General features: G+C 49.0%; 2 protein-coding genes and 1 long non-coding RNA gene across 6 annotated transcripts in view; 2 read left to right on the forward strand and 1 right to left on the reverse strand.

Moving 5' to 3' along the window:
* HOXA3 (homeobox A3) overlaps positions 1-22,880 on the forward strand; it is a 32,433-nt gene that overhangs the window by 3,648 nt on the left and 5,905 nt on the right. Inside the window, exons 1-2 of one of the 4 annotated variants that reach the window (XM_024990594.1) lie at positions 13,865-13,947; positions 16,964-17,191. The gene's annotated coding sequence lies outside the window, so the exon portion shown is untranslated. 4 annotated transcript variants of the gene reach the window in all.
* Positions 5,788-8,002, forward strand: HOXA4 (homeobox A4). Its single transcript, NM_001076134.2, has 2 exons — positions 5,788-6,400; positions 6,952-8,002. The coding sequence occupies exons 1-2, from the start codon at positions 5,788-5,790 to the stop codon at positions 7,296-7,298; spliced, it is 960 nt and encodes a 319-aa protein (NP_001069602.2). The 3' UTR covers positions 7,299-8,002.
* On the reverse strand, positions 13,626-22,262 carry LOC132345113 (uncharacterized). Its single transcript, XR_009494241.1, has 2 exons — positions 21,849-22,262; positions 13,626-14,602 (listed from the first exon to the last, which is right to left on the reverse strand). It is a non-coding gene; the product is annotated as an uncharacterized lncRNA (long non-coding RNA).

The raw sequence follows: 22,880 nt of genomic DNA on the forward strand, positions 1-22,880 counted from the left end.
AAATAAAGGAAAAGTCTCCAGCTTCCATTGCCTGTTTTCTCCCCATCTTCTTTTTTCTTTCACTTTTTGCGAGGGTCCCCTCGAAAAAGTCTTCTGCTCCAAATTTTCCTAGTAAATGAAATGATGAGTGATTTTAAAATAATCTCATTCCTATTTAAGTGATGACAAAAGGAGGCAGGAGGCTGATTCGACAGGAAATACAGTTAAAAACACACAAAAATATCCAATTCGCTCTCTTATTCCAAAAGGCAGTGGCAGAAGCAGGGCGTCCCTGGGCTCCTCCGGTTGTGGGGGCGCTTCCCCTTGAAAGAAGAGGCATAGATTTGTGTATCTTTGTGGTTGTAACAGCAGGTCAAAAAGTTGAGGGTCAAAAGTTTACGTTGTGCAGCACTCTTAGTCATCTGTCCAGACAGAGTTTGATGTCAATGTTAGAGCTGCGATCTTGACTATCAGCACAAAAGATAAAATGGCTCGGAGTGACGCGTGTATCACGGTATGGACTCCAGGTGAACCCTAGTGGTTGAATGACCTCAATTACGAAGGAAAGGATAGAAAATTCCTCTTTTCAAGAGTAATACGTGCTGTATTTCATCTTGAATTATCACTCCCATTCTAAGGGAATAGCAGCAGGTAAATAGGCATAGATTATTGAAACACCAACACTTAGATGCTGGAGAATCCAGGAATCTGTGGGTTTGTCTCAAAACAAAAAAGCTGAAAACTCAGTGTACCTTTAAAAAAATTATGTAGGAAGTTGCCAATGTTCCATCATACCTTCAGAGGGAAAAGAATGGAGAAGGAAACTTCCTCTCTTTGAAAACTGTCATGTTGATGGGCTAATTTTTTTTCCTTTTTAGTACCTATAATGATCCCTAAAAAGTGTGTGAAAACAAGGGCAAACACAGGCACTGATTACAAAATGTATCCTTTGCCATTTTCAAGCACAGAATGCTTTTCTTCTGAAACTTCCACTCACTAAATGCTAAGGGAAGGGGAGAAAGGAAGTGGAAACCCTCTACCTCCCCACCAATGAGAAAATGCTTATTGGTACCAGGAAAATATTCCTGTCGTCAAACGTTTTTCTTTATGCTTATTGTTAACCCTACACTGAACGGAAGAGAAATGCTACAATTTATGGGTGAATAAACTGTAAATAATATGCCATTTGGAAGGTGGAATCCACAAATGCCAGATCGCTTCATGAGACCACTGTGACAGACTTCTGTTCTCCAGAAAATACTCCTTAAAAATACATTTGGAATAAAAGCTAAGGAGGGGGGAAGCAAGCTAAGGAGGGAGGGCGGGAGAATAGGAAAGAAAGGGAATAGTGTGTGAGGGAAGCCAACTGGAACCATGCCTCGTGTGTGCGTTGCAGCTGGAGAGCTAAACAATATTTTATTTTTCATGCACCTATATTAACCTTAAGTGCTGGTGCCATTAGCATCTATTTTCTGGGGGACATGGTTTCCTTTTCTATGTATTGATCTTCAAGTAATCTATGAAGGGAAACAGAAGAGAAAGATGAAATTTTTTTCCCTAGGTTTTTCTTTTAACTTTGGAGATAAGCTAATTCAACTACTCAGAATATAGATCTTTGCAGGGACATTTAAGATCATCCCACTATAATCTGGTTGATTGGATTTGCTGGTGCCAGGTAACTTCAGTGGTATAAAGCAAATATTTCCCAAACACTGCCTTCCTGGAAGTAGTCAGATTGTTTCCACTGTGCAATGTGTAAAGTTTTCACTCTGGCCAAGAGCTTGAAGCCAAATGGGGGTGTGCCAGATGAGAACAGAGGAAAGGGAACAACTGTGGTGACTGCTGTTACAGCAGCGAACACTTCACCACATCTGGGCCAGTGAGATGAAGAAAGCAGAAACCCCCTGTATTCCTCACAAAGACAGTTATGTGTCTCTTAGAGAAAACCTTGTTATTGGTTAAAAACGTTCCACACCTTAGGAACATGTCAGCTTCAAAAAATCACAGACACCTCTTAGCTAGTTTTTCAAGTCAAAGAAAAGGTACCTGCAGAACTTATCACATTTAGAGTGCTTACTTTTTTTAATTTGGACGATTTTAATCTTTAGGCCTCTGGCACAACCCTGCTTAAAATTGATATCTAATCCAAATATGAGTTTCATATGCCTTACGCCTGGGTTGTGTTCATTAGTATAAACTACTGTTAAGGAAATTACCCCCAAAACAATTGATTATCAAATGGCTGATAAAGTATTGCTTCTCCAAAATCCTATCGAGTATAGGTGGGGGGTGGGGGGAGCCCTCAAATGCCACCATCAGGCATTCTGAAATTCAGTACTCCTGAATGCTCCAGAGACGTGCTTCAGATAGCGAACAGTCAGTCTGAGGGACTCTAGCTCTAGAGAACAAAGGACAAATACAGTCAATACATTCCATAACGTTTACATTTCCTTTGCTTCCTCCCCACCCCCGCTCCCGCCTTGATTTTCCCTGAGAAGGAGTGACCTGGGCAAAGCACCCTGCTCTCTAAAAGGCACTGTATAGACCTTTTAAAAGCGCAAAGTCCAAGGCCGAGGTGAACTTCAGGTCAGCGCGTCTAACAAATATGAAAATGTCGGCTGGTGAAGGGCGCGCCTTGTGATTTAACAAAGACTGTCAATGTGTAAGATTAATAAGAAACAAAATGCACACGGTGTCACTGTTCGGTCACTTTGAAACTTGGGACAGGGTTGCATTCAAGAGGGAAGGCTGTTCCAAATATATTCAAAATAATTCAAATCAAATTCAAACTAAGCAGCAAAACACTGACTCCCTCTCACCCTCCCTTCTCCCTGGGACTCCCTTTGCTTTCCTTCTCCATTTGGGATTTGAGGACATGATGAAAAGTTATTTCACTTAATGGGATTTTAAGAAAGCTTTCGTTAGGAATATATGTTATCCTTGCACATGGAAATGAGGAAATATGCTTACCAGTTTCCCAAGAAAAGGATAACGCTTTCACCGTGCTTGGGACTGGAGCCAGTTGGTGTGCGAAGATTAGTATGCTCCCACTCGGCTTGATTTCAGGGCATCCCATCTTTTTCTGGGCAAGATTCTGCCGGTAAACTTCAGTTTATTTATTAATTGAGTTAGTTTCTTCCTGGCTTTATGTTGGTGTCTTGAATCTCATGTGAAAGCAAGAGATTTTTCTGTTTGTTTGTTTTTTCAAAAGATTATTTCATTCAGTGGAATGATGCTATGGCTTGCAAAGAGAGATTGTGGAAGGATCAAAAAAGGTACTGAGATTGTTTATTACAGCCATAAATCTTGCAGTAAAATGTCAAAATGTCGGTGTGCGAGATAACACTTGGTGGTCCTGGCTCCGTTTGTGTTTATGATAGGAACCACAGAGACAAGTTACAGGCCTTGGGGGGATTCTGTGTAAGCCCATCTTCCTAAAGGAATAGAGCCACACGAAACACAGGCACAGTTAACTCGTTTAGGTTAACCATATACAAAACAGTGCCTGAGCCTCCTTAATACTTTTAAATAGAAACTGGGTAGAAGGTTCTGAGGCTAAACAACATGAATTTTGTGTTTTAGTATCTGTAAATAATATTGAACAGACATGGTTAAACCCTAGTCTGATGACACGAGGAGGGAGTCAACATTTCCTTGTCAGGTTTTTTCTTCCCTGAAGCTTAGTGAGCAGTTTTGCTAATTACTTTATGTATGTATATATTATTCATGTTATATAGTATACATATGTATATATTATTTTTCCTTGCAGTCCAGAGATATTGGTTTAGGCAGTTCTATCACAGGCTAGATATTTCCCTTGAGTCTAAAGAGGATGTCTCAAGATTACACTCAGTGTTGATTTCTGTCTGTGGCTTAGGTTTCATTTGTAAAAATTTTTTAGGATGCCCATGTCGATGGACAACTCTCTTCAAATGTGGAAAACCTCTTTGTACCACTTCAGGATGACTGCAGCTAGAAAGCTAACATGGTCCCCTTTTAAACCTCTTTCCCTAAGTTAGTTTAAAGATTAGTCCCATATAATAGGCTTTATGTGGCTAGGCATTAAAGACTATCCATCAAATGGATATATTCCAGCATTTAGTAACTCATATGAGTAACCCATATAAATGAAAATAGAATTGAGATTCCTTTTTAAGTGTCTCCAGGCTTAGGCTGTAACTTTCCTTGTCTGCGTTCCAGACTGTTGTGAGAAGGCTGTTTATATTGCTCTTTGAAAAATCAACTAAGGTGCACCAGCTGAAAAATACTTGCTTTGCATGCCAGTATGAAAGTATTTTTAGAATGGTGACTATGGTACTTTGCACTGCTTTAATCTAGGTTGAAAAGAGGATCTAGGTGTGTCTATTACTCAGAACTATTACTCAGAAAAGGAAAGGGAAAGTATATACTGCGAGTAAGGCATCAGTATTTACTTCAAAGATCAACATTAGGTGGAATTAATAAGTAATTTATTTGTTAATAATGGCGTAATTAGTTTACCCATCAAATTTCAATTACCAAATGGCAGGCAACAGCCCTCTCTCTCCACTTTCCAGAGCTACTGACATCGTTAATATGCTAATTTTCAGCAATTCAGAAATTATAGATTATCTTTAAATATAACTTTAACGTCAGATACAGCCTGGAAAAGCAACACCCGAAGACAAAACAAAATTCTTAGCGGGAAAAAACCTGTTGGCACAATGCCTATGCTATCCTTAGCTTGTTTTTGCTTGGAGATTGTTCTGAAGTAGGAAATTGGTGGTCTCAATGGTGGATTTTGTGAAGACATCGTCGCTTCTATCTATCCCCACCCTTGGGCCACTCTCTCTCTCACAATCGCACCTACTACATTCGAGCATATTTAATTCTGAATCGACACTTCCATCAAATGAGACGCTATTAGGAAATTCTTGTTTTTCTTAGGAAATAACCAAATCAATTCTGCTTCTAAAAGGAAAAAAAAAAAAAGCTCATCCGGTTGTACTGGAATAGTCTTGTTTCAAATCTAGGGGCCGATTTCCTTCATCTGCTTACCCACCCACCCTTTTTGGCTCCTGCCTGACTTCTCAAACAAGGTACAACGGGCGCGGATGCGGTGAGCACGATGTGAGGAAGGAATCAGTTGGTGAGAAAACCGGTCTGTTGGCTCCATTCGTTTTATTCCGGGGCCAGGATGAAAAACGGAATACCACCCCCCTCGCCTTGGTCCCCACGCCATTCCCTCCCCTAGGCGGCCTCGAACTCTGGAGGACTCCAAACCAAGCTAGGCTGGGGCCCGAGGTCAGCGCTGGGCCGCGGCCGCATGCCTGCCCCGAGGCCTAGACCAGGGCAGGCGTAGGCTCGGTCCCAGCATGCGAGAGAACTAGAAGCCTGTGGGCCCCGAATTGCCAGCGGGACTCAAAGTTGGGGGGTTGGAGGACCAAAGCACCAGCTCCCTCCTTTCGGCTGAAGTGGGACAGCAGTATCCATCACCCGTCCGCGCGCTTCCTGATCCGGGTCCGCGCGCGCGGCGCGCACATTGGCGGGGGCGGGTCACGTGGAGGTACGGGGCGGGATGCGCGCCGGCCGGGACGCGCGCCGGCCGGGACAGAGGGCGCGCGCGCGCGCGCGGGGGGGGGAGGAGCGGCGCGAACTTCGGTGGCGTCGGCGGCGGAGGGAGGGGGAGGGGTGGGTGCTTGACAGCGGGGGAGGGGAAGGGAGAGGAGGAAGGGGGGATGGGAAACGAGGCAGGAGGGGGAGGGGCCTCGGCGAGCCCAGAAAAACGACAACGCGAGAAAAATTAGTATTTTTGCACTTCACAAATTAATGACCATGAGCTCGTTTTTGATAAACTCCAACTACATCGAGCCCAAGTTCCCTCCCTTCGAGGAGTACGCGCAGCACAGCGGCCCGGGCGGCGGAGACGGCGGCCCGGGCGGGGGCCCCGGCTATCAGCAGCCCCCAGCGCCCGCGGCCCAGCACCTGCCGCCGCCGCAGCAGCAGCCCCAGCTCTCCCACGCGGGCGGCAGTCGCGAGCCCCCAGCCTCCTACTACGCGCCGCGGGCCGCCCGCGAGTCCTCCTATCCCGCGGCCGCGCTCTACCCCGCGCATGGGGCGGCCGACACCGCCTACCCCTATGGCTACCGCGGTGGCGCCAGCCCGGGGCAGCCGCCACAGCCCGAGCAGCCCCCGGCGCACGCCAAGGCTCCTGCGCACGGCCTGCACGCGAGCCACGTCCTGCCGCCTCCTCCCCCGCAGCATCGTGCGGCGGCCCCTGCGCCCCAGCGGCGCTGCGAGGCTGCTCCAGCCACCCCGGGCGTCCCGTCAGGGGGTAGCGCCCCCGCGTGCCCGCTGCTCCTGGCTGACAAGAGCCCGCCGGGCCTGAAGGGCAAGGAGCCCGTGGTGTACCCCTGGATGAAGAAGATCCATGTCAGCGCCGGTACGTGGCGCCGCTGGGGAGGCGCGGAAGGGTGGGCTGGGGCTGAGCCGGGTTCCAGGGTCGGGGCGGGGATGGGGGAGAGGCCCCTAGGGGAAGAGGGCCTCGGGAGGGGAGCACTCAACTGGCCCAAGCTACAGTGGGATGTGGGTGTGTGAGCGCCAGCCAGCCGCCTGATTCCAGTGTGAGAACCCTTTTGTACCCGGGGTCCCTTTATCTGGAGATTTACGAGACGACAAACTGTTAGGGCAGTAATTATAGCCCCCATAAATTTAATTGCCCTGGCAGAGGCTTCAGGCCATGTGTCTTTGAAGCTTTTCTTCAGCCCCAATGCCCAGCACTATTCTTTATGGCTCTCGGGTGTTTCCCGTTGTCAATAGCCTGTGAAACATTTTCTTTGCCGTTTTATGTATCTTGCGTGAACTTGGTGTCAGGTTATTATATAATGATGATGTCCAATTGCTCTTCCCCACCCCACCTTCTTTTTCCTCCTCCTTTCCCTCTCCTCCACTCCCTCCTCCTTGGCTTTCTCCTTCGGGGTTATGGGCTTTCAGTCAACCCCAGTTATAATGGAGGGGAGCCCAAGCGCTCCCGAACCGCCTACACCCGGCAGCAGGTCTTGGAGCTGGAGAAAGAGTTCCACTTTAACCGCTACCTGACCCGGCGTCGCCGCATCGAGATCGCCCACACGCTCTGCTTGTCTGAGCGCCAGGTCAAGATCTGGTTTCAGAACCGAAGGATGAAGTGGAAGAAAGATCATAAACTGCCCAACACTAAGATGCGATCCTCCAACTCCGGCTCGGCTTCAGCAGGCCCACCAGGAAAACCACAAACTCAGAGCCCGCATCTGCATCCTCAACCCCACCAGGGCGCCTCCGCGCTCACTCCTTCCTCTATGTAATGTTCCAGAGCTCCAGACCAGTTCTGTCCCTCACCTGCTTTTCTCCTCTCTTCTGCCCCTTTTCCCATCCACCCGTCCCCATCTGGACTACAACAGACCCCCCAAACAAAACTCAACTTGGAGAAAAGGATGATAAAACGAAGATGTTTTGCGGGTAAGAAAGTGTGTGAACTGCTTGCCACTGAAGAGAAGACAATGACCAGGATGCTGGCTGGTGGAACAACCTGCTGGACAAGCCTGGACAAGGCTGCCAGGTTTGGGTACCTGAGAAGGACCACTTGGCATTAAATACTTTTGAGATGGCTGAAGCCAGTCACACAACTCATGTTGACTGGGAACATGTACATTTGTTGCAAGCAGAAGAAAACAGACCCTTTTCCTACATTCCTTCCCTTCCCCTCCCTCCTTAAGGCAGCTCATAAAAGCTTGTACTGAACTGAATAAATGAGTAGCCACTGTGGACCTCACAAGATTATTTAATTCTCAAAAATGTATAGACCTTGATGGTAGATGTGACACATGTTGGTTTCCCTTCCTTTCATTTATTTAAAATATTGTTATGGAGATATTGTCTAATTCTGAGGCACAGTCTTGGAAGGGAGAGTGCATTTAGTCCCATGTGCAGCTGTATAAATTGTGGTGTGGCTCTGTAGAAAGCCATGTGCTAAGAATAAACTCTGTTTAAAAAACAAATTTCTAAGACATATTTGTGTGTTTCCTACTTTTAATTAAAGAAAAGTTCTCTGAATTGAAATGGTTGACCTTTCGTGTAAAAATCCTGTAGATGGTTTGGGTTGCATTCACTTGGACTGACTGCTCACATAATTTGTTCAACTTGAGCTGAACTCTTGTCAAGTTTGACCCACTGTGGGAAAAGTTCCAAAGAGCAGGAAAGCTCTTGAGCTCTGAGAGGGCTCCTCTTCTTCCCAAACTTGGCCAGGCTTTCAAGCTTCAAGTCTCTGTAAGGCATAGAAACGTGTCCTTCTCTGCAATGAAAGGTGAAACCATGCAGTGCTGCGGGCCCACGAGTTTCTGCAGCTGTTCTACATGCTGAACTCTGAGCACACTTGGAAAGAAGTGGTCCCTTTGGTATTTATTGCACCTTCACACTTAATCTGCCTGTTTCCCTGGAGATAAAAAATAGTTCGTGCAAAGAGTTGAGATTGCTTTTTGTCGCTTGGCCGTTTTTAAGGTTCCCTTCACTAACTGCAACTTGGGATTTTTGTTTGTTTTTTCATTTCTTCTTCTTTTTTTTTTTTTTTCCAAGCAAGACCTTTAAAAATAAACTGAATTTTTCTGGTATACCCTCCAAAGTTTCTTGGGAGGAAAGAATAATGACACCTTAAGCATAATGACACCATAACCAAGGTAGATCTGGGAGTATTAAGTGTTGGAAGAAAGCCAAACTCTGAACCAGGGACATCTTCCTTAAATATCACCAGATCGCACTGTGCAACCTAGAGATCTAGATTCAAAAGGCTGAAATCAAACCCCACTTCTCAATCTTCATAGCCCTAGTATCTGCTTACTCATTTACAAATTAGCAAAGAGGATTTAACTTCATTGTCACTGAAGGGAGTATCTCCAACAAGACTGAGAAAACCAACAGCCCCTAGTCCCAGAATATAAGAACTATCACCTGACCTTGAATGAGTATGGTTTTTAGTTCATGTAATAATTTTAGCAGAGATGGGAGAGGGGTCTCACCCACCTCTGCAGTATCAAAGGAGTTGTAACCGCATTTCCCCATCAGAGGCTAACTACACGTAGCCAGTGGTCAGTGCTGTTAGACCTTCCTCCTCAACTGGTCTGTGTGCCAGAGGCAAGGGTGATCCGTTTTCTACCTGGGAACAAACCAGATCTTAGAGGAAAGTGGACACCAGTCTCTGAGGGGCCTCCTCCTCTCCCCAAGAAAATTCAGGAGCAAACAAATATATTCCTTCCCAAGTCAGGCCAAACCTGGCATAAAGTGCATTTTATAAGGTGTGAACAGTGAACGGGTGCCAGGGAGCTCTGGAAGCCCTGCAACTGCCGCAAAAACTTATTAACCCTCCCCCTACTACATGCACTTGTAAAACGAAATTAAATCATGCTGAAAATAGCAATTTTCCCAGGAATCATTAATCACCTCATACAATAAATACTTCTTTGTAATTCAACAGCAATTCTGAAAGGCATTCTCTGGGAAAAGTCTGTGGAGAAGCAAGGGATCTTCTTGCAAATAATGTGGTCTCGGGCAAAGACTCAGCATCTTGGCTGTCTGCTCAAAAAATGCCTAGCCTCTTGGTGGAAATTGAGTGTCGAGCTGCAAAACCTCAATTGGCAGATTATCATCATTTAAGGTAAATTCTTATATTTCTCCTTGGTAGGAAAGGAGGGATATGGGGGCATTCATTAACTTCATATGGAGGCACTTGTTTGGGGGTGGAAGGAGATTTTCTTAATCTATCCGAGAAAAGAGAGAAGATCAAGATTGTTTTTCTAATATTCCCTGACGGAATGTCAGTTTTTGCCCAAGCTGTCTTGATTATTAAGGTATTGGTAAGGTTTACAAAGCCAGAATTACCCACAATGATCCAAATGATTATTTCATTTTTTCAAGTGATTTACCTGCTTCAGATTTGGTCTTTAAGGGAGCTTGTTATAACAGCTTAGAAAATCTCACTTTGTGTTTCAAAATCCTGCATTGTCTGCCCCTTGCTAGGGCAACCATAAGAGTTCACCCAGAGGACAAATTTTCTATCTCATTAATTGTTTTTTTTTTTTTTTTTACGTGAACCCTATGGGCCCCACAAACCCTTGACCTTTAAAGACAGTATTTTGTGTAAGCTCTGTAAGTTTCCTACCAAAATGACCCTTAAACATGGTCCCTTCTTCTTTTTCTCTTTCCCCCTTCTTCCCTCTAACACACACTCATCAGTTTTAGTCACAGAGCCACACTATGCATGACTCCTAAGATAAAAGTTTTGTCAACATCTGAAATCAACCTAAATCGGATTGGAGACACTTTAATGGTCACAGTTTGAATTAAGTACTTAACACTATCCCCCCCTGAAGAAAAATGGCACTTTGCAGGCTCTCTTTCCTAGTTTTGCTGAAATCTACAATATACCCGGTGTTTTATTACAGCAGGAATTCAACTGTGACAGGCATAGTAGAGTACTTAATACCCAGGATGGAGCTCCTGGGAAGATTACCTAGATATATGGTGAGTGGGCCCTCCAGACAGCATCTCTGACTTTATATTTAGCTGTCCCAGGATGCCCACATTCCCCCCACCTCTCAGCCTCCTCCCCTTGGAGCGGGTATCACTCTCTCTCCCTCTATCCCTTTCCATACCTTGAGCTTCCAAACTGTGCTGCTTTTCTCACCACTGCCTGTCCTACCACCCTTTCAACATAGAAACAGATCAATGGTTCTTTGAAATGGAAAGAAAGAAAACCCCAAAGAATCTATGTAGCAAACAGAAACCTAGGACTTCCGGTGTGGGTGAGTTGGTTCTTTGTACTTCCTTAGTCTCTGCATCCCTAGTTGTGGTCCGGTATGGAAGAACTCAGTCTCACCTTTCCCAACAGCTGCTCCTGTTGCCCCTTCTCTGTACTATACACCAGCCTGAGAATAATTCTGCTTCCTCTCTCAAAGAGTATGGGCTGGGAAGGAGGAGGAAGAGAGTGTGTTCTGACTCCTTGACAGTAGCAGTGAGGCTGCAGGGGCTGCTGTGAAGCATTTTAGCCTGAAACTTCAGTCTTGGAACTCTGGCATCTCTTCTTCCCAAGGTCCCAAACTCCAGGAGTAACCACTCTCCCCTATCCCCACTTTCAGGCCAGCCCTACTACTTTCAGGCCAGCCCTACTCGCTCTATGATTGATTCCTGGGGCCAAAAGAGATTCCTTGATTGAAAGAATGTCCAAGGCGAAAGAGATATGGATGCCATTTTGGTTTAGTCTTCTCAGTTTACCAATAAGGAAACTGAGGCAGCTGAATGCTTCCCGTTTATGTTCTTTATGTTAATCAGTATGTAGCTTGAATAGAGTCTTGGGTCTCATCTTGGATGGGGTGAGTGTACAGACATCTTTTCTCTGCAGAAGCCTCTTCTGCCTGGAATAGACATGTGCTTCTGGGCTTCACTTGAAACTGAGGGGAGGGCCTCAGGTGTCCAGGGGCCAGGGAACAAGGGTGGCTTCTTGCCTGATGAGCCACCAAAGCAGTTGGGGAAATTATATAACCAAACTGCTGTAGCCAGTGTGCTAAGACAGGTGGGTTGACCTCTGGACTCAGGAGGGAATGGATGTCAGGGCATCTGACTGTCCACAATTCTCCTAGTCCTGGAATGACTATTTCTAATATGCTAGCCCTGAGATTTCTGTAGGTGATTGCTGCCTCGGAGCCTGTCAATGGCGTCTGGGTTCTGGAGGCCTGGGAACTAAAAAAGCCAAACAAGGACCCTGGTTGCAGCAGATAAAGGTGTAGTGCCTGTTCCAGGGAGATATTGAAATTGTAATCTTTGTGGTCACGTGACTCATTAAATAATTAATGTGGATCGTCAGGAATGGATCGGAGTCGTCAGGGCCTCACTAGGAATGAATCTCAGAAGTGAGTCCCCCAACTTCCTATTTGATTTTTAAAAACACACACCCTCAGATTTATATCCAAAAGCTTTTTAACTGCTTCAGGAGGGGTGGAGAGAGGCCGTCAGCGGGCAGGACCCGGAGCTGGCCGACCCACGCTGGGTCGTGGGCTTTTTCCGTAGGGTTTCTGCGAGTTTGGGGAGCGCGGCGCGACCGGGGAAACGTGAGTTCGGGTTCGGGATTTCTGCGGTCACATCTTGGCTTTCGTGATGAAGTGGGACTGATGCTCAGACAGTTGGTAATGTTCTGATTCACACTGGGGAAGGCTGCAGAGATACCACAGGACGGGCGCGCGGCTTTGTTCAATTTTCCCGGTGTTCATAAATCACCCGCGCCCGGCGAGCGAGGGAGCAAGCGAGCGCCAAAAACGCCGGAGAGAGAGGCCGCAGCGGCAGCGGCAGCGGCAGCCATTGCAGGGGAGAGACCTGGGCAGCGTCTCTTTGTGACTCATTAGTCTGAACGATTTATGGTGGAACTGCAACCATGAATATTTGACTTGGGGATAAGGAAACAGCAACAATAATAATAACCATAACAATTACAATGCTCCTAAGAGTCAGGGGGTGGGTGGGTGGGTGGGTGGCGGTGGATGGTGGCATAGTGGATCTTTCTGGGACTATGTTGAGTGGCAACTGCAGGGTAGCTAAGCCCCACCTTGCTTAGGGTCAGGCCACTGTCCGCAAGGCCAGGGGGCACTCCCTTTGGGGACACAGAGGACAAGTTTGAATAGAGGAAAGGGGCCCAGCATGGATTCGGAGTTCCAAGTGCTTGATGGACACTGGGGGCTGCAGGTCGAGGTGGTGGCAGAGAGCAGTTAAGGGCTGGTGTGCATCCACTTGTTCAGTGTGTTAGGGGTCCATGAAGCCTGAGGGTCAGGGGACTTGTGGGCTATTTGGTAGCCCCTTTTGGCACTCTTAGCAGGATTGCATGGATGCAGGACAGCCACTGGGGCTGATTTGGGCAGGCTAACAGGAACAGGGCTGTGGAAGCAACTGGACCTCAGAGTCCCAGCCCAGCAGAGAACTTCTCTAAGCCAGGGACCCAGCACCCAGGAGGATTCTTTGCCCCTCCTCAGTGTCTTCACCCTATCCCCCAAAAGCTGGCTGACCATTTGCCAGTTAGAGAGCAAGAGAGGGCTGCAAATATCTGGAGGGAGGCGGCAGCAACAGAATTAGGGCCTGGAGGGACTGGCCGCTGCTGTGTAAAGGGAGGCTGGATAGGGTCCCCAGATGGGGTATTGTCTAATACCTGCATCCTCCCCAACTTCCCCCACTTCCAGCAACCATAGCTAGCCTACTCAGAGGGACTGGGTGCTGTGGTGATCCCGCCAGCCCACTGGGGCCGAGAGAGAGGACGCCCCAGGGCTTGAATGAACCAGAAGACAAAACCTTCCAAAACTGCCCCTGGCCCATGGACTGAGCCGGAGTCTGATTTCGCGCCAAACAAAAATGAACACTATTAGTGAGGTTTCAGGAGAGCCGGTGATTGAATGCTCCCAGGCAAGGCTTCCCTTTGTTAGCAGAAGAAAATAAAGCGTGCATTCACACTCCCAAGTTGAGGTGCGAGAGCAGCTCTTGCAGCAGAGGGAGGGCACCAACAGAAAGCCTCTTCCACCTTCCCGTCTTCCTCCGCCTGCACCCCCGCCCCCCACCCCCCACCCCCGCCATAAAAAGAAAGAAAGAAAAAAAAAAAGTGTGGGTGCGGAGATGGAGTATGTATTTATTTTACAAAAATAAATCACCACCTTCAGGCCATTTGTAGACCGGAACCTTTCGAGCAATGAGTGCGCCACATGGGCGAGTGTCCTGGCGACTCTTCCGAGTCCGCGTCACCCCGGGGGCTACCCGGGCACCCGCATCGCCGGCGCCTCCAACTCTGCTCCTCCAAGTCCTTTCTTCCGCGGCCGCCCTTCACCCTCTGCTGTTTGTTTGTCCGCAGAGCCGCCGGATGCCGGAAACGGGGAGTCCCTGAGCGCCCGGAGCTAGAGACACTCTCGGCTTCAGCCTTGGACATCTTTCGAGGTAAGCGCTGCGTCCCAACTCTTCACCGCGCCGGCCCTCGCACCGGTGAAGAAGTTTACTTTCCCTGGCAGCTGCCACCCCTTGCAGCTAGCTGGTCAGTATTGAAAGAGGTGCTGGTCAATATATAACTTCTGAGGAGTTCCCCTCAGCTGCGCGCCCTGCCAGCGAGGGCTTCGGCGACAAAGCTCTACCCCAGACCGGCTTCGTGCAGGAGGGGCGGTTGCAGAAACCAAAGATGTGTGTTCGTCGGGGGCGGGGGCGAGTGGGGGGCTCAGAAGGGCGTGTGTGTTTCTTCGGGCATGCCTCAGACGAACCGAACCGCTCCACGGAACAGCAGGGCCAAAGCCTACTAGTAGAGGCCACGGGCGCGGCGGTAGCCGCGTGGGCCGCTCTCCTTGTGGACTGTTCACGGCGCCTGCGGAGCCTGGGAGTTCAGCCGTTGTGGTCAGCCTCAGGTCTGCGCGCAGAAAACGTGCCTCGACGCCTTGTAGTTTCTCCTATCGTCTTGCCTTTCCTTGGCAAGAGGGAAGTTGCTGTATTTCAAATGTGTAGACCATCGTTGGCAGCTGGGCTTCTCGGTTTCTTTAGCCGGACTGATCCACTGATCTTCCTGTGGGAAAAGCACGGGTTTTCTGTGTCTCGTCGTTTTCTTTTCCTATTTAGAACAAGAGAAAACTCTTTAAAATTCTTTCCAAGTTCTGGCTTAATTTGTTCTCTTAGTTTGGGATGCAGGGAGGTAGTTACTGTGGTTTATTACCTTGTAAAAGATCCATAAATTTCGTGCCTATTTGGGGGAGGGGCCGCTGGAATAGCTTTCAAAAGCGTGGGATGAAGGAATGGATTTGCTTTGTTCTTTTAGGAATTATTTATTTTTAAAAGTTTGCTGAGTTTTTTTAAAATCTTCTATTCCCTAGGCCTCAGTCTTCCCTAAAATCTGCTCCTACAATAGATATCAGGTTGTTAATTAATTGAAACACTATTCACTGATGCTCTAGGGCTGATAAGGTGTTCTGGATACAATTATTACTTTATCAGATAGGAAGTAAACAGAGTAATAGTAAAGCTGGTACTTTCTCAGCTACTGTATGTTTATTTATCCCAAGTATAGATAGAGCATTTCAGGAATTTGTAACTCAGATGTACTTAGGATTTGCATTTCAGAACATAACAGAACCACCGCATGTGTAAACAGTTGCAGAGGTCTGTGGCCAGGGGTATAAAATGATAATACACATCCAAGAGAACTTGGAGCCCATTTGTACTGTAGTTGCACCCACAGGAAATATCTCATGTTAAATAATGATCTATAACCTGCCCCCCCAACCTCCCCCCCCCACACACACACAGTGGGCTAAGGGCCTTACCTGACACTGAATAGAAAAAACCACTACAGTTAAGTAAAGGGAGAAAAATGTTAAGTGTATTTTTGACGGAGAAATCAGATTACAGTGTTTGAATACAGATATAGCTAATCTGCCAACAGCCTTGCAAATATTGACTAAAGCTCTGTATCCTTGGTCACTTGCTCCTTCTAAGACAACTTTGTGCTATTTTGGCTCCATTGCATGGATCTAGGGCTTGTGTCCGAGCCCTGGCCAGGTTGAGTGGAGGAGTCAGTAAAGGGGGAACTGGCAGCTGGGTTTCCCAACCTGCGCCTAGATACTTGAGCATCTCTATTCTTGTTCTCTGGAACAAAACGGAACCATAAAAGGCCCATAGCCTTGCTTCAGGAAAGTGGGTTTCAGAGTGGTGAAGGAGGACTCTCAGCTGCTGGTTCCCTGGGGGCTTGGCCAGACCAAGATCTCTCTTAGGGAAGCCATTTTCACTTCAAAAGTGAAACTTCCTTTGACTTGTTCAGATTTTTCCCTTCACATCCCACCCAATCACCCCATCCCACTCCAAGTCGTTAATGTTAATTGTTAAACAGCAGTTGAAGCATTAACTGGGCTGTTAATAGAGGTATAGAGGCTCCTAGCTGAAGCTGAGATGCTGCTGGGCCTTTCTGGCGTTAAGGCATTTCTCTGAAGCAGGACCAAAGACTTCTCTCATTGATTTATCGCCTCGGAATTTCGGTTTGCTCCAGACTGCTCTGAGAGTTCTAAAGGGGGCCTCTTCTCATTTTTGAGTTGAAGCCTATGCAGAAACTTTAGTTGGCAAGGAAGGGAGTTTGCCAGGCTATCTGGAGAGCTCAGGGTGAAATTATATGGATGGATGGGGTAAGGGGAGCAGAGGCCAGTGTATTAGTTGTCTGAGTCCTTGGGAAACCAGAGAGTGCTTTTGAAAAGAGCCTTTGGGCCTGACCCCTACCCCCCAAACCTGAGAGAAGCTGGTTTTCGATTTGGGTTCTCACTTTGTAGCCTGTGACTTAGGTCAGAGCTGGGAAGGTTCACATAGGGGTTCTCTCCTAGCTATCCCATAGACAGAACTTTATCCAGCTTAGGCCGGGACTTACTTCCAAGGAATTAGGCCTCCTCCTTTTTTATTGCCCTTCTCATTTGGACACCCCCATGACCAGGCCTCTGCTGAGGGCCTTATTTTCTCACCAGGCGCCTTCTGTCCCTCTGCAGGGGAGAAGGGGAGGGAAAGAACCATGCACAGCTTTCTGCAGCTGCTACAAGTGAGCCCTCATGCTTAGAGAGTCATAGCCAGCTGAAGACCCACTCTCAAGGAACAAAAGAATATGGCATGAGGATCTTACCACCTCAGAGCATTCCCCAAGTTAGAAACAAAGACCTGAAAAGAGGGAGTTTTTAGATGGCTTCTGAAAACGTGAACTGTTGAAGTCAGTGGACAGAGCCCCCAAGCAGAAGGCAGGAGTTGGAGTGGGATGAGGAGGGGGAATGCCAGGTTCCTCATGAGCAGAGTTGGTCCCGTTCAGTTTCTGATGGTGGACACAGAGTTGTCTTTGAGGAGAGTGGACACACTTGTCTGCAGAAAGGGTCTTAGGTTGTCTTGTAGGTTATTTCAAGGGATGCCAGCAAACATTGGTTCTTTTTTTTTTTCCCCTCTCTTGCAGCGACAATTAGATCATTTCCCCTTACATTTTTCATCATTAGAAGCCTGTAATTTCATGTATCACTCAGCTATGCACTAAGGAAATGTGTAAGTGCAGATTTGGCCTGGACACTTGGTCCCTCCAGATTTTGCAACCCTGACCCACCACTCTAGAGCCAAGCATCTCTCTTGTAGGGGGCTCCTATCAAAACCAGCTGGACTTGGAGGAGGTGCTTCGGCCTTTTGTCAGGTAATTATGGGCCTTTTGGGTTTCTCCAGTGACTGTGGTGTATGGTGTGGGTGTGAGCAAACTCCATACAATGGCAGGCCATTAGGGAGTCCACTGAAGAGGCCAGTTAGTACTGGGTTTTCTTCTGGAAACAGGGCCAGCACCTTTTGCCTTTTGATATACTGGCCAGTTGGCCAGGGGAGACTGGAGTGCTTGGGTGTTTTGGGTTCAGCTTGTGTGTAAGTGGGAGACTATAAGGAAAGTTCTTCAGACTGTGAGAATGGGGACAGAATTGCTCTTCCCTTGTGCTGACTCATGTGTACAGAAATGTAAGTGGAGCTAAGTGGCCTTGTGTGATGAGTGTTGGGATGGGGGGAGATGCCCCAGTGTCCTACTGTCCTGGATAAAACTTCCCCATTGCTGGTCAAGGTCCCCCAGTTCACCTCCCTGAAAGCTAAATGTTCTGATTGGAAACGTAGTTCCTTCAGTGATTCCCTATTTCAAATAAAAGGATTTAAGTTGACGTATGACCACGTGAGCACATAATACAGCGCATTATTGTGGCATTTGGAGCGGAGACCCAGACGGGCTTTGCCTGTGATTACGTTTTCTAGATTCTCTACAGAGCGAGAGCTTTCCCCCACCCCCACGCACCCACCTCCTCCTTCTTCCCCTTCTCCGGAGAGTGCTCTCCTAGCGGGTTGCAGTTTTCAGCGCTTATGGAGCGGTTCTGGGCGAGCTAGCCGATGGGACTCCAGGCCACACCGGGAGAATGGAATTTATTTTAAGGTATTTCTGTTGATTGTTCATATCTGGAGTGAGTTATGGCTGTGAGAGAGACAAAGGTCAGGCGAGGAGACCCTGGTTCATGGACAGGACCCTCAGCGCCTCTCTTCCTTTGTTTCTTCCTTAGAATCGAAAGCATTTGAAAGATCCCCAGTGGCGCCTCAGACTGCATTTAATTCCCTGGCAAGTGTTGGGGGGTGTAAAGGAAAGAGCATTTGGGGGCTACTAGGTGGGCCTGGTGGCCTCCAACACTCGAGTGGCTTTGTCCACTGCAGCGGGAATTGAGTCCCAGAAGCTGAGCCCCTGGCGGATGCGAGTGTTGGAGCACTGCCGGCTCCAGCCAAGGTGGCCCGAGCGCAGCTCACAGCTTGCTGGATGGAACTGCCTGGAGAGGGTGGGGGCTGAGTGAAGGAGAAGGGGAATTGCTCCGTTTAGCCGTGTTTGCTGGCTAGGATGGAGGGTGAAGGCTGACCTGGATAGCCAGAGCAGCTGGGGGAGAGAAATCAATGAGTGTCCAGATGCGCTGCCATTTTATTGATGATGCTTCGGGCCACTTTGTTCAGTGTTAGGTGGTTGCACACGCTTTCCCACTTGCCAGACTGAAGGAGCCAGACCCTGAGGACTAGCCATTGTTTGCCCGAGTACCCTTTGCCTGAACAGGGGTGGAGAAGGACAGCTCAAATCTAGGAGAGGCTTGGGCTGGGGGCAAGCATGCTGAATGCCCAGAAGCTCTGTTGTTCTAACATTCAGGAGACAGAGAAAGGAGGGAGCTGGAGCTAGCTGAGCTTCGTAAGACACAAGGCTGGGGCGCCCCCTGTTTCACCCCCAGCCGGCTAGGAGAGTTGGAGAACTGGCCGGTGTGCCCTGGGCTGGAGGGAAGTCTGAAAGCAAAGTCTGCAGAAAGCAGAGGCAGACATCTTCAGAGTCCCAGGAGCGGTGCTGTAGTCAGAATGGGGGCAGATGAGAGTTAAATAGCTTCCAAATTACTGGGAAAGCCCGAGCTAATTGGGCTTTAGGGACCCCATAGGAAGGATGGAAACTCCCTAAAAAGGTGAGGGAAATTTCACTTTCCTCTGCTGAAGTTCTTGGAGCAGAGAAAAGGGATGCCTACAAAGGAGCTGGGAATCGGATCTGTGTCCTGACTTAAAAACAAACAAACAAACAAAAAAACCCCAAAACTTTCCGCACTGGGGGAAAAAAAAAAAAGAAATCAAATCAGATTTCCCCTACTTGAGTGAGATTTACTTCCCCAGACAGAAGGGCTGCTTCAGCCCTCCCCGCTACTGGCCCAGGCACTAACCATGTTTAACTGAGGCCGTTTCAAGTGCTCTAAAACACCCCTTGGAAATAAAATGTAAGCTTTAATTGCTGTTCAATTACTTGTCAGCATTTCATATGATTTATGACCCAGTTCTGGCGCATTTTTGACCCAGTTAAAGACTCATAAATAATATAGTTTCACTAGAAAGAATGAGAGAAGGAATAGAGGTTTGTTAAATGCATCTTTTTATTGTCGCTTCAGTGCCAGCAAGTGGAATAAATATCTAAGGATGGACTACCGAGCTGGTTCTGTATAAAAGTGTACACAGACAGAAGCCAGTAGAGGTATTTATAGAGAACTGGTTGGTTTTTCCCACATGGAAAGAGCCAAAGCCACTCCATCATAGCTGAACTATAGCCATTAAAAAAATAAAGGCTAGTCTCCCCCTTTACCCTCAAAATGCCAACCTCACCCTCAGAAGCAAGCTTATTTCCTCATTGATTTTCTTCCCCAACCTGGGATTTCTGTGCCTTTTGTAGCCAACAGTTATTCCCCACCTTCCTCCCTGGCTGCACAGCCACCCACAGGCTCTCACAGATAAGTTCATAAAGATACTTCTGTAAAGGATAGAAAGGCACCAGGGCACTTCTGATGTTCCAGACACTCTTCTAGTGCTGAAAATATGTTTTCTTCTAGTCTTCATGGGTGAGAGATGGGGGCAGGGAACAGGGCTTAAGAGTACTGGGGGAGCCAAGGGGTCCTCTCCCCAGAGAGAACCTCAGTGGTTTTGGTGGAGCCGGGTGAATGGCTGCGGGATTTACTTAGGGCGCTTGGGTAGGGGCTGAAATCGACAGGCGATATTTTCCTTTTAAAAAAGCAGTAACAAACAAAAATCCTTCAGCTATTATACATTATTATTTTTAATCAATTCACCCATCTGGCTCCAAAGATTAGTCCTTTGGATTTTAGCAGAGAGGCCTGGGCCCCAGCAATCTGCGTGCCAGGTCGCCAGACCCTAGTCTTGAGGTCCGAGCCCCACTTCTGCCCGCTGCCCAGAGGAGGTCCTGGCCCAAGCTCCCGCCCTATCTTTCCCTGGGCTCCCTGCTCGGCGGCTCCCGGCCTCTCTGGGCGCCGGCGGAAAGGTATGCGTCCCGGGTCCCCCAGCCCTCACCTCGGCGCCCCGGGCCGTCCCCTCCCCTGGCAGGTTCTCACGGAGAGCGGGCCTTCCCGGCAGCTGGCTTAGCTGAGAAGGCGGCGAGTCGCGTCAGCAGTTTGGAGGAGAAAGTGCGGGTTGATTATTGACCCACGCCTTCTTTCTTCAAATGCTACATCCGACCCAGCCGGTTTGAAGAGAAAATGCCGCCGAGCGGATTTTTGCGGCCGGCTCTTGCCTCCTACGCTGCCTCGCTCCCCCTTTCAAGTCGCGCTGCAGCAGTATGCCATAAGGAGCAAGTGTTTGCTGTTTTGTGCTCTGTTTACAGCTTTGGGGCGCCGAGTCATAAATCTTGCCCAGCCATAAATGACAAAAACCATTGGTATGCATGAGGCCACCCTGGCCCGGAGTGCTTTTTGATTTCTCCCTTTTCCCTTGGCTTTGTTTTTGCTCTAAGGTGACACTTTGGCTCCCTGACAGTTTAAACATACTACTTATATTTTTAACACCTTCCTTTGAGAAGGACCGGCCGTTGACACCTTGGAATTGCACGAATGCTCCATTTCTCTTTTGCCACACACATATCCTGACAGAGTTCACTTCCGAATCTGGAAAGTTGAGGGAGGCATTAGGAGGGAGAAAGACTATCCTCCTTAAAGTTTTGGCAAAATCGCTGGGCATATTGGGCCTTTCCTCTGCTCAGCGTCCCTATCTGCCACTAATTAGGGCAGAAAATATAGACGCGGTTTCCTATTGGGGTCAGAGGTGTCTTAGCCCGAGAGTGAGCCGCGTGTTTGTACTGTGAAATGGGTACAGAAGGGTTGGACACCTAGAATTCTAACACCTTTGTGTGTACCTGAGCCCAGAGCGGCCCGTTTTACTGCCTGGACAAACCGTATCTCCCCCAGGCTACCTCCCTCCCGGCCGCCAGGATTTCAAGGATTTCCACCTGAAAAAATATAACCAGAAAGCCCAGTTGGCTCTGGGGGAGGACTCCCAAGAAAGGAGGCCCTGTCCCAGCCCCTAGAGACTGGCTTTGAGGTTCTCAGCTTGGGGGTGGCAGGTGAGGTAAACTGCCCAAAGTCTGGGGAACTCTCTTCTCCTGGTTCTCTGCCCCGCAACTGGAAATGTTCAGAGCATGGGGTAAGGTAGTTTCTCAAACGGATTCCAAAGAAATAGAGTCCAGGAAGAGAGCCCCTTTGTGAGAGCCGTTTGTCCTCATTAGCATAATTTTCCTGGACTTTAGTGACGCTTAGGAGCGGGGAGAGGGAGGGCGTTGGGGGTTGGGGGGAGACTGCCCTCCCCCCCCCGCTGCCGCCGAGCTCCCCCTCTCGCTCGCCTCCGCCCCATCCCCCACGCCGGCGGCGTCCTCCCCCCCAACCCGGCCGCCTCGGCCTCCCTTCCCGCCCGCCCCCAGCACCCCCACCGCACCCCCCGACCAGACGCTGCTCCGCGTGTAATATTCATAAGAAACATACCCAAGTCGGTGCCACTAGCCCAGGCAGAGCCCCGCGCCGCGCTAGCGCTTATCTCCGGGCCGCGGCTGCTGCCCTCGGGAAGGGCAGGGGGCGGGGGTGTGGGGGAGGGGAGGGTGGGTGGGGTGGGTGGGAGGGGGGGTCCGAGCCGCCCCAGTCCGCCCTGGGCTAGCCGTGCCGGAGCAGCGAGGCGGCCAAGCTCTGCACCGCGACGTCCGGGCCTCAGGGTCTCCCTCCCGCCCGCCGTCTCGGCCGATGCTGAGGGTCGGTGCCCATCCCGCGCCGAGGGGACCCGGCCGGGCCGCCGAGCCGGGCCGGGGGCCGGAGCCCGAGCCTGCGCCCGAGCCCGAGCTCGTCAGAAGTTAAGGTAAGCAGGGCTCCAACCGGCCGCTCTCAGCGCTGAATGGTGGAGTTTACGTCTCGGTGATTTATGGCTGCAGACTTAAATCTCGGTTCAAGAAGAGTTCACAAGCCGGAGCTTCCTTCCCGGCAGTGACTGATACCCTTACACTTCGAGTTCAGGCCGCTTTCCCATCCCCGCCCCCACCTCTTCCCTCTCCCAAGCCCAGCCTGAACTTTTCGGGGTTAGGAAGGAGAGGAAGGGGTGGGCGAGGGGACGCGGGGTCTCTTACCCGCCGTTCCCGTTTGAACTCGGGGTGAGGGCAGGCCGAGGAAGGGGCGGGAGTGGAAAAAGAGAGCGGTGTCTGAAGGAAGGAGGTTGAATTTGGGCAGATCTTCCAGAGAGACAATAGGGCTTGCTTCCTGCAGTCAGTTTAGCCTCAACTCTGTTTCAGTTCTTGCACCTGGGGGTTATTCTCCAGAAACGGAGCTTTTCAGAGGAATCTCCTCCCATCCCCAACCTTTGCTTGGGGGTGCCAAGCAAAGTTTCCTGGCTGGCAAATCTCCAATTTCTTTACCAGGTTGCAAACTTTGGGGGCTGGGTTGGGGTAGAGAGGAGGTTTGTGGATTGTGTGGGCCCCAAGGTGGGCCTCAAACAATAGGAAGGGCTTTGGTGGGTGAGTTCACATTTTGAGA

The sequence above is a fragment of the Bos taurus genome, chromosome 4, assembly GCF_002263795.3.
Source record: "Bos taurus isolate L1 Dominette 01449 registration number 42190680 breed Hereford chromosome 4, ARS-UCD2.0, whole genome shotgun sequence".
NCBI lineage: Eukaryota > Metazoa > Chordata > Mammalia > Artiodactyla > Bovidae > Bos > Bos taurus.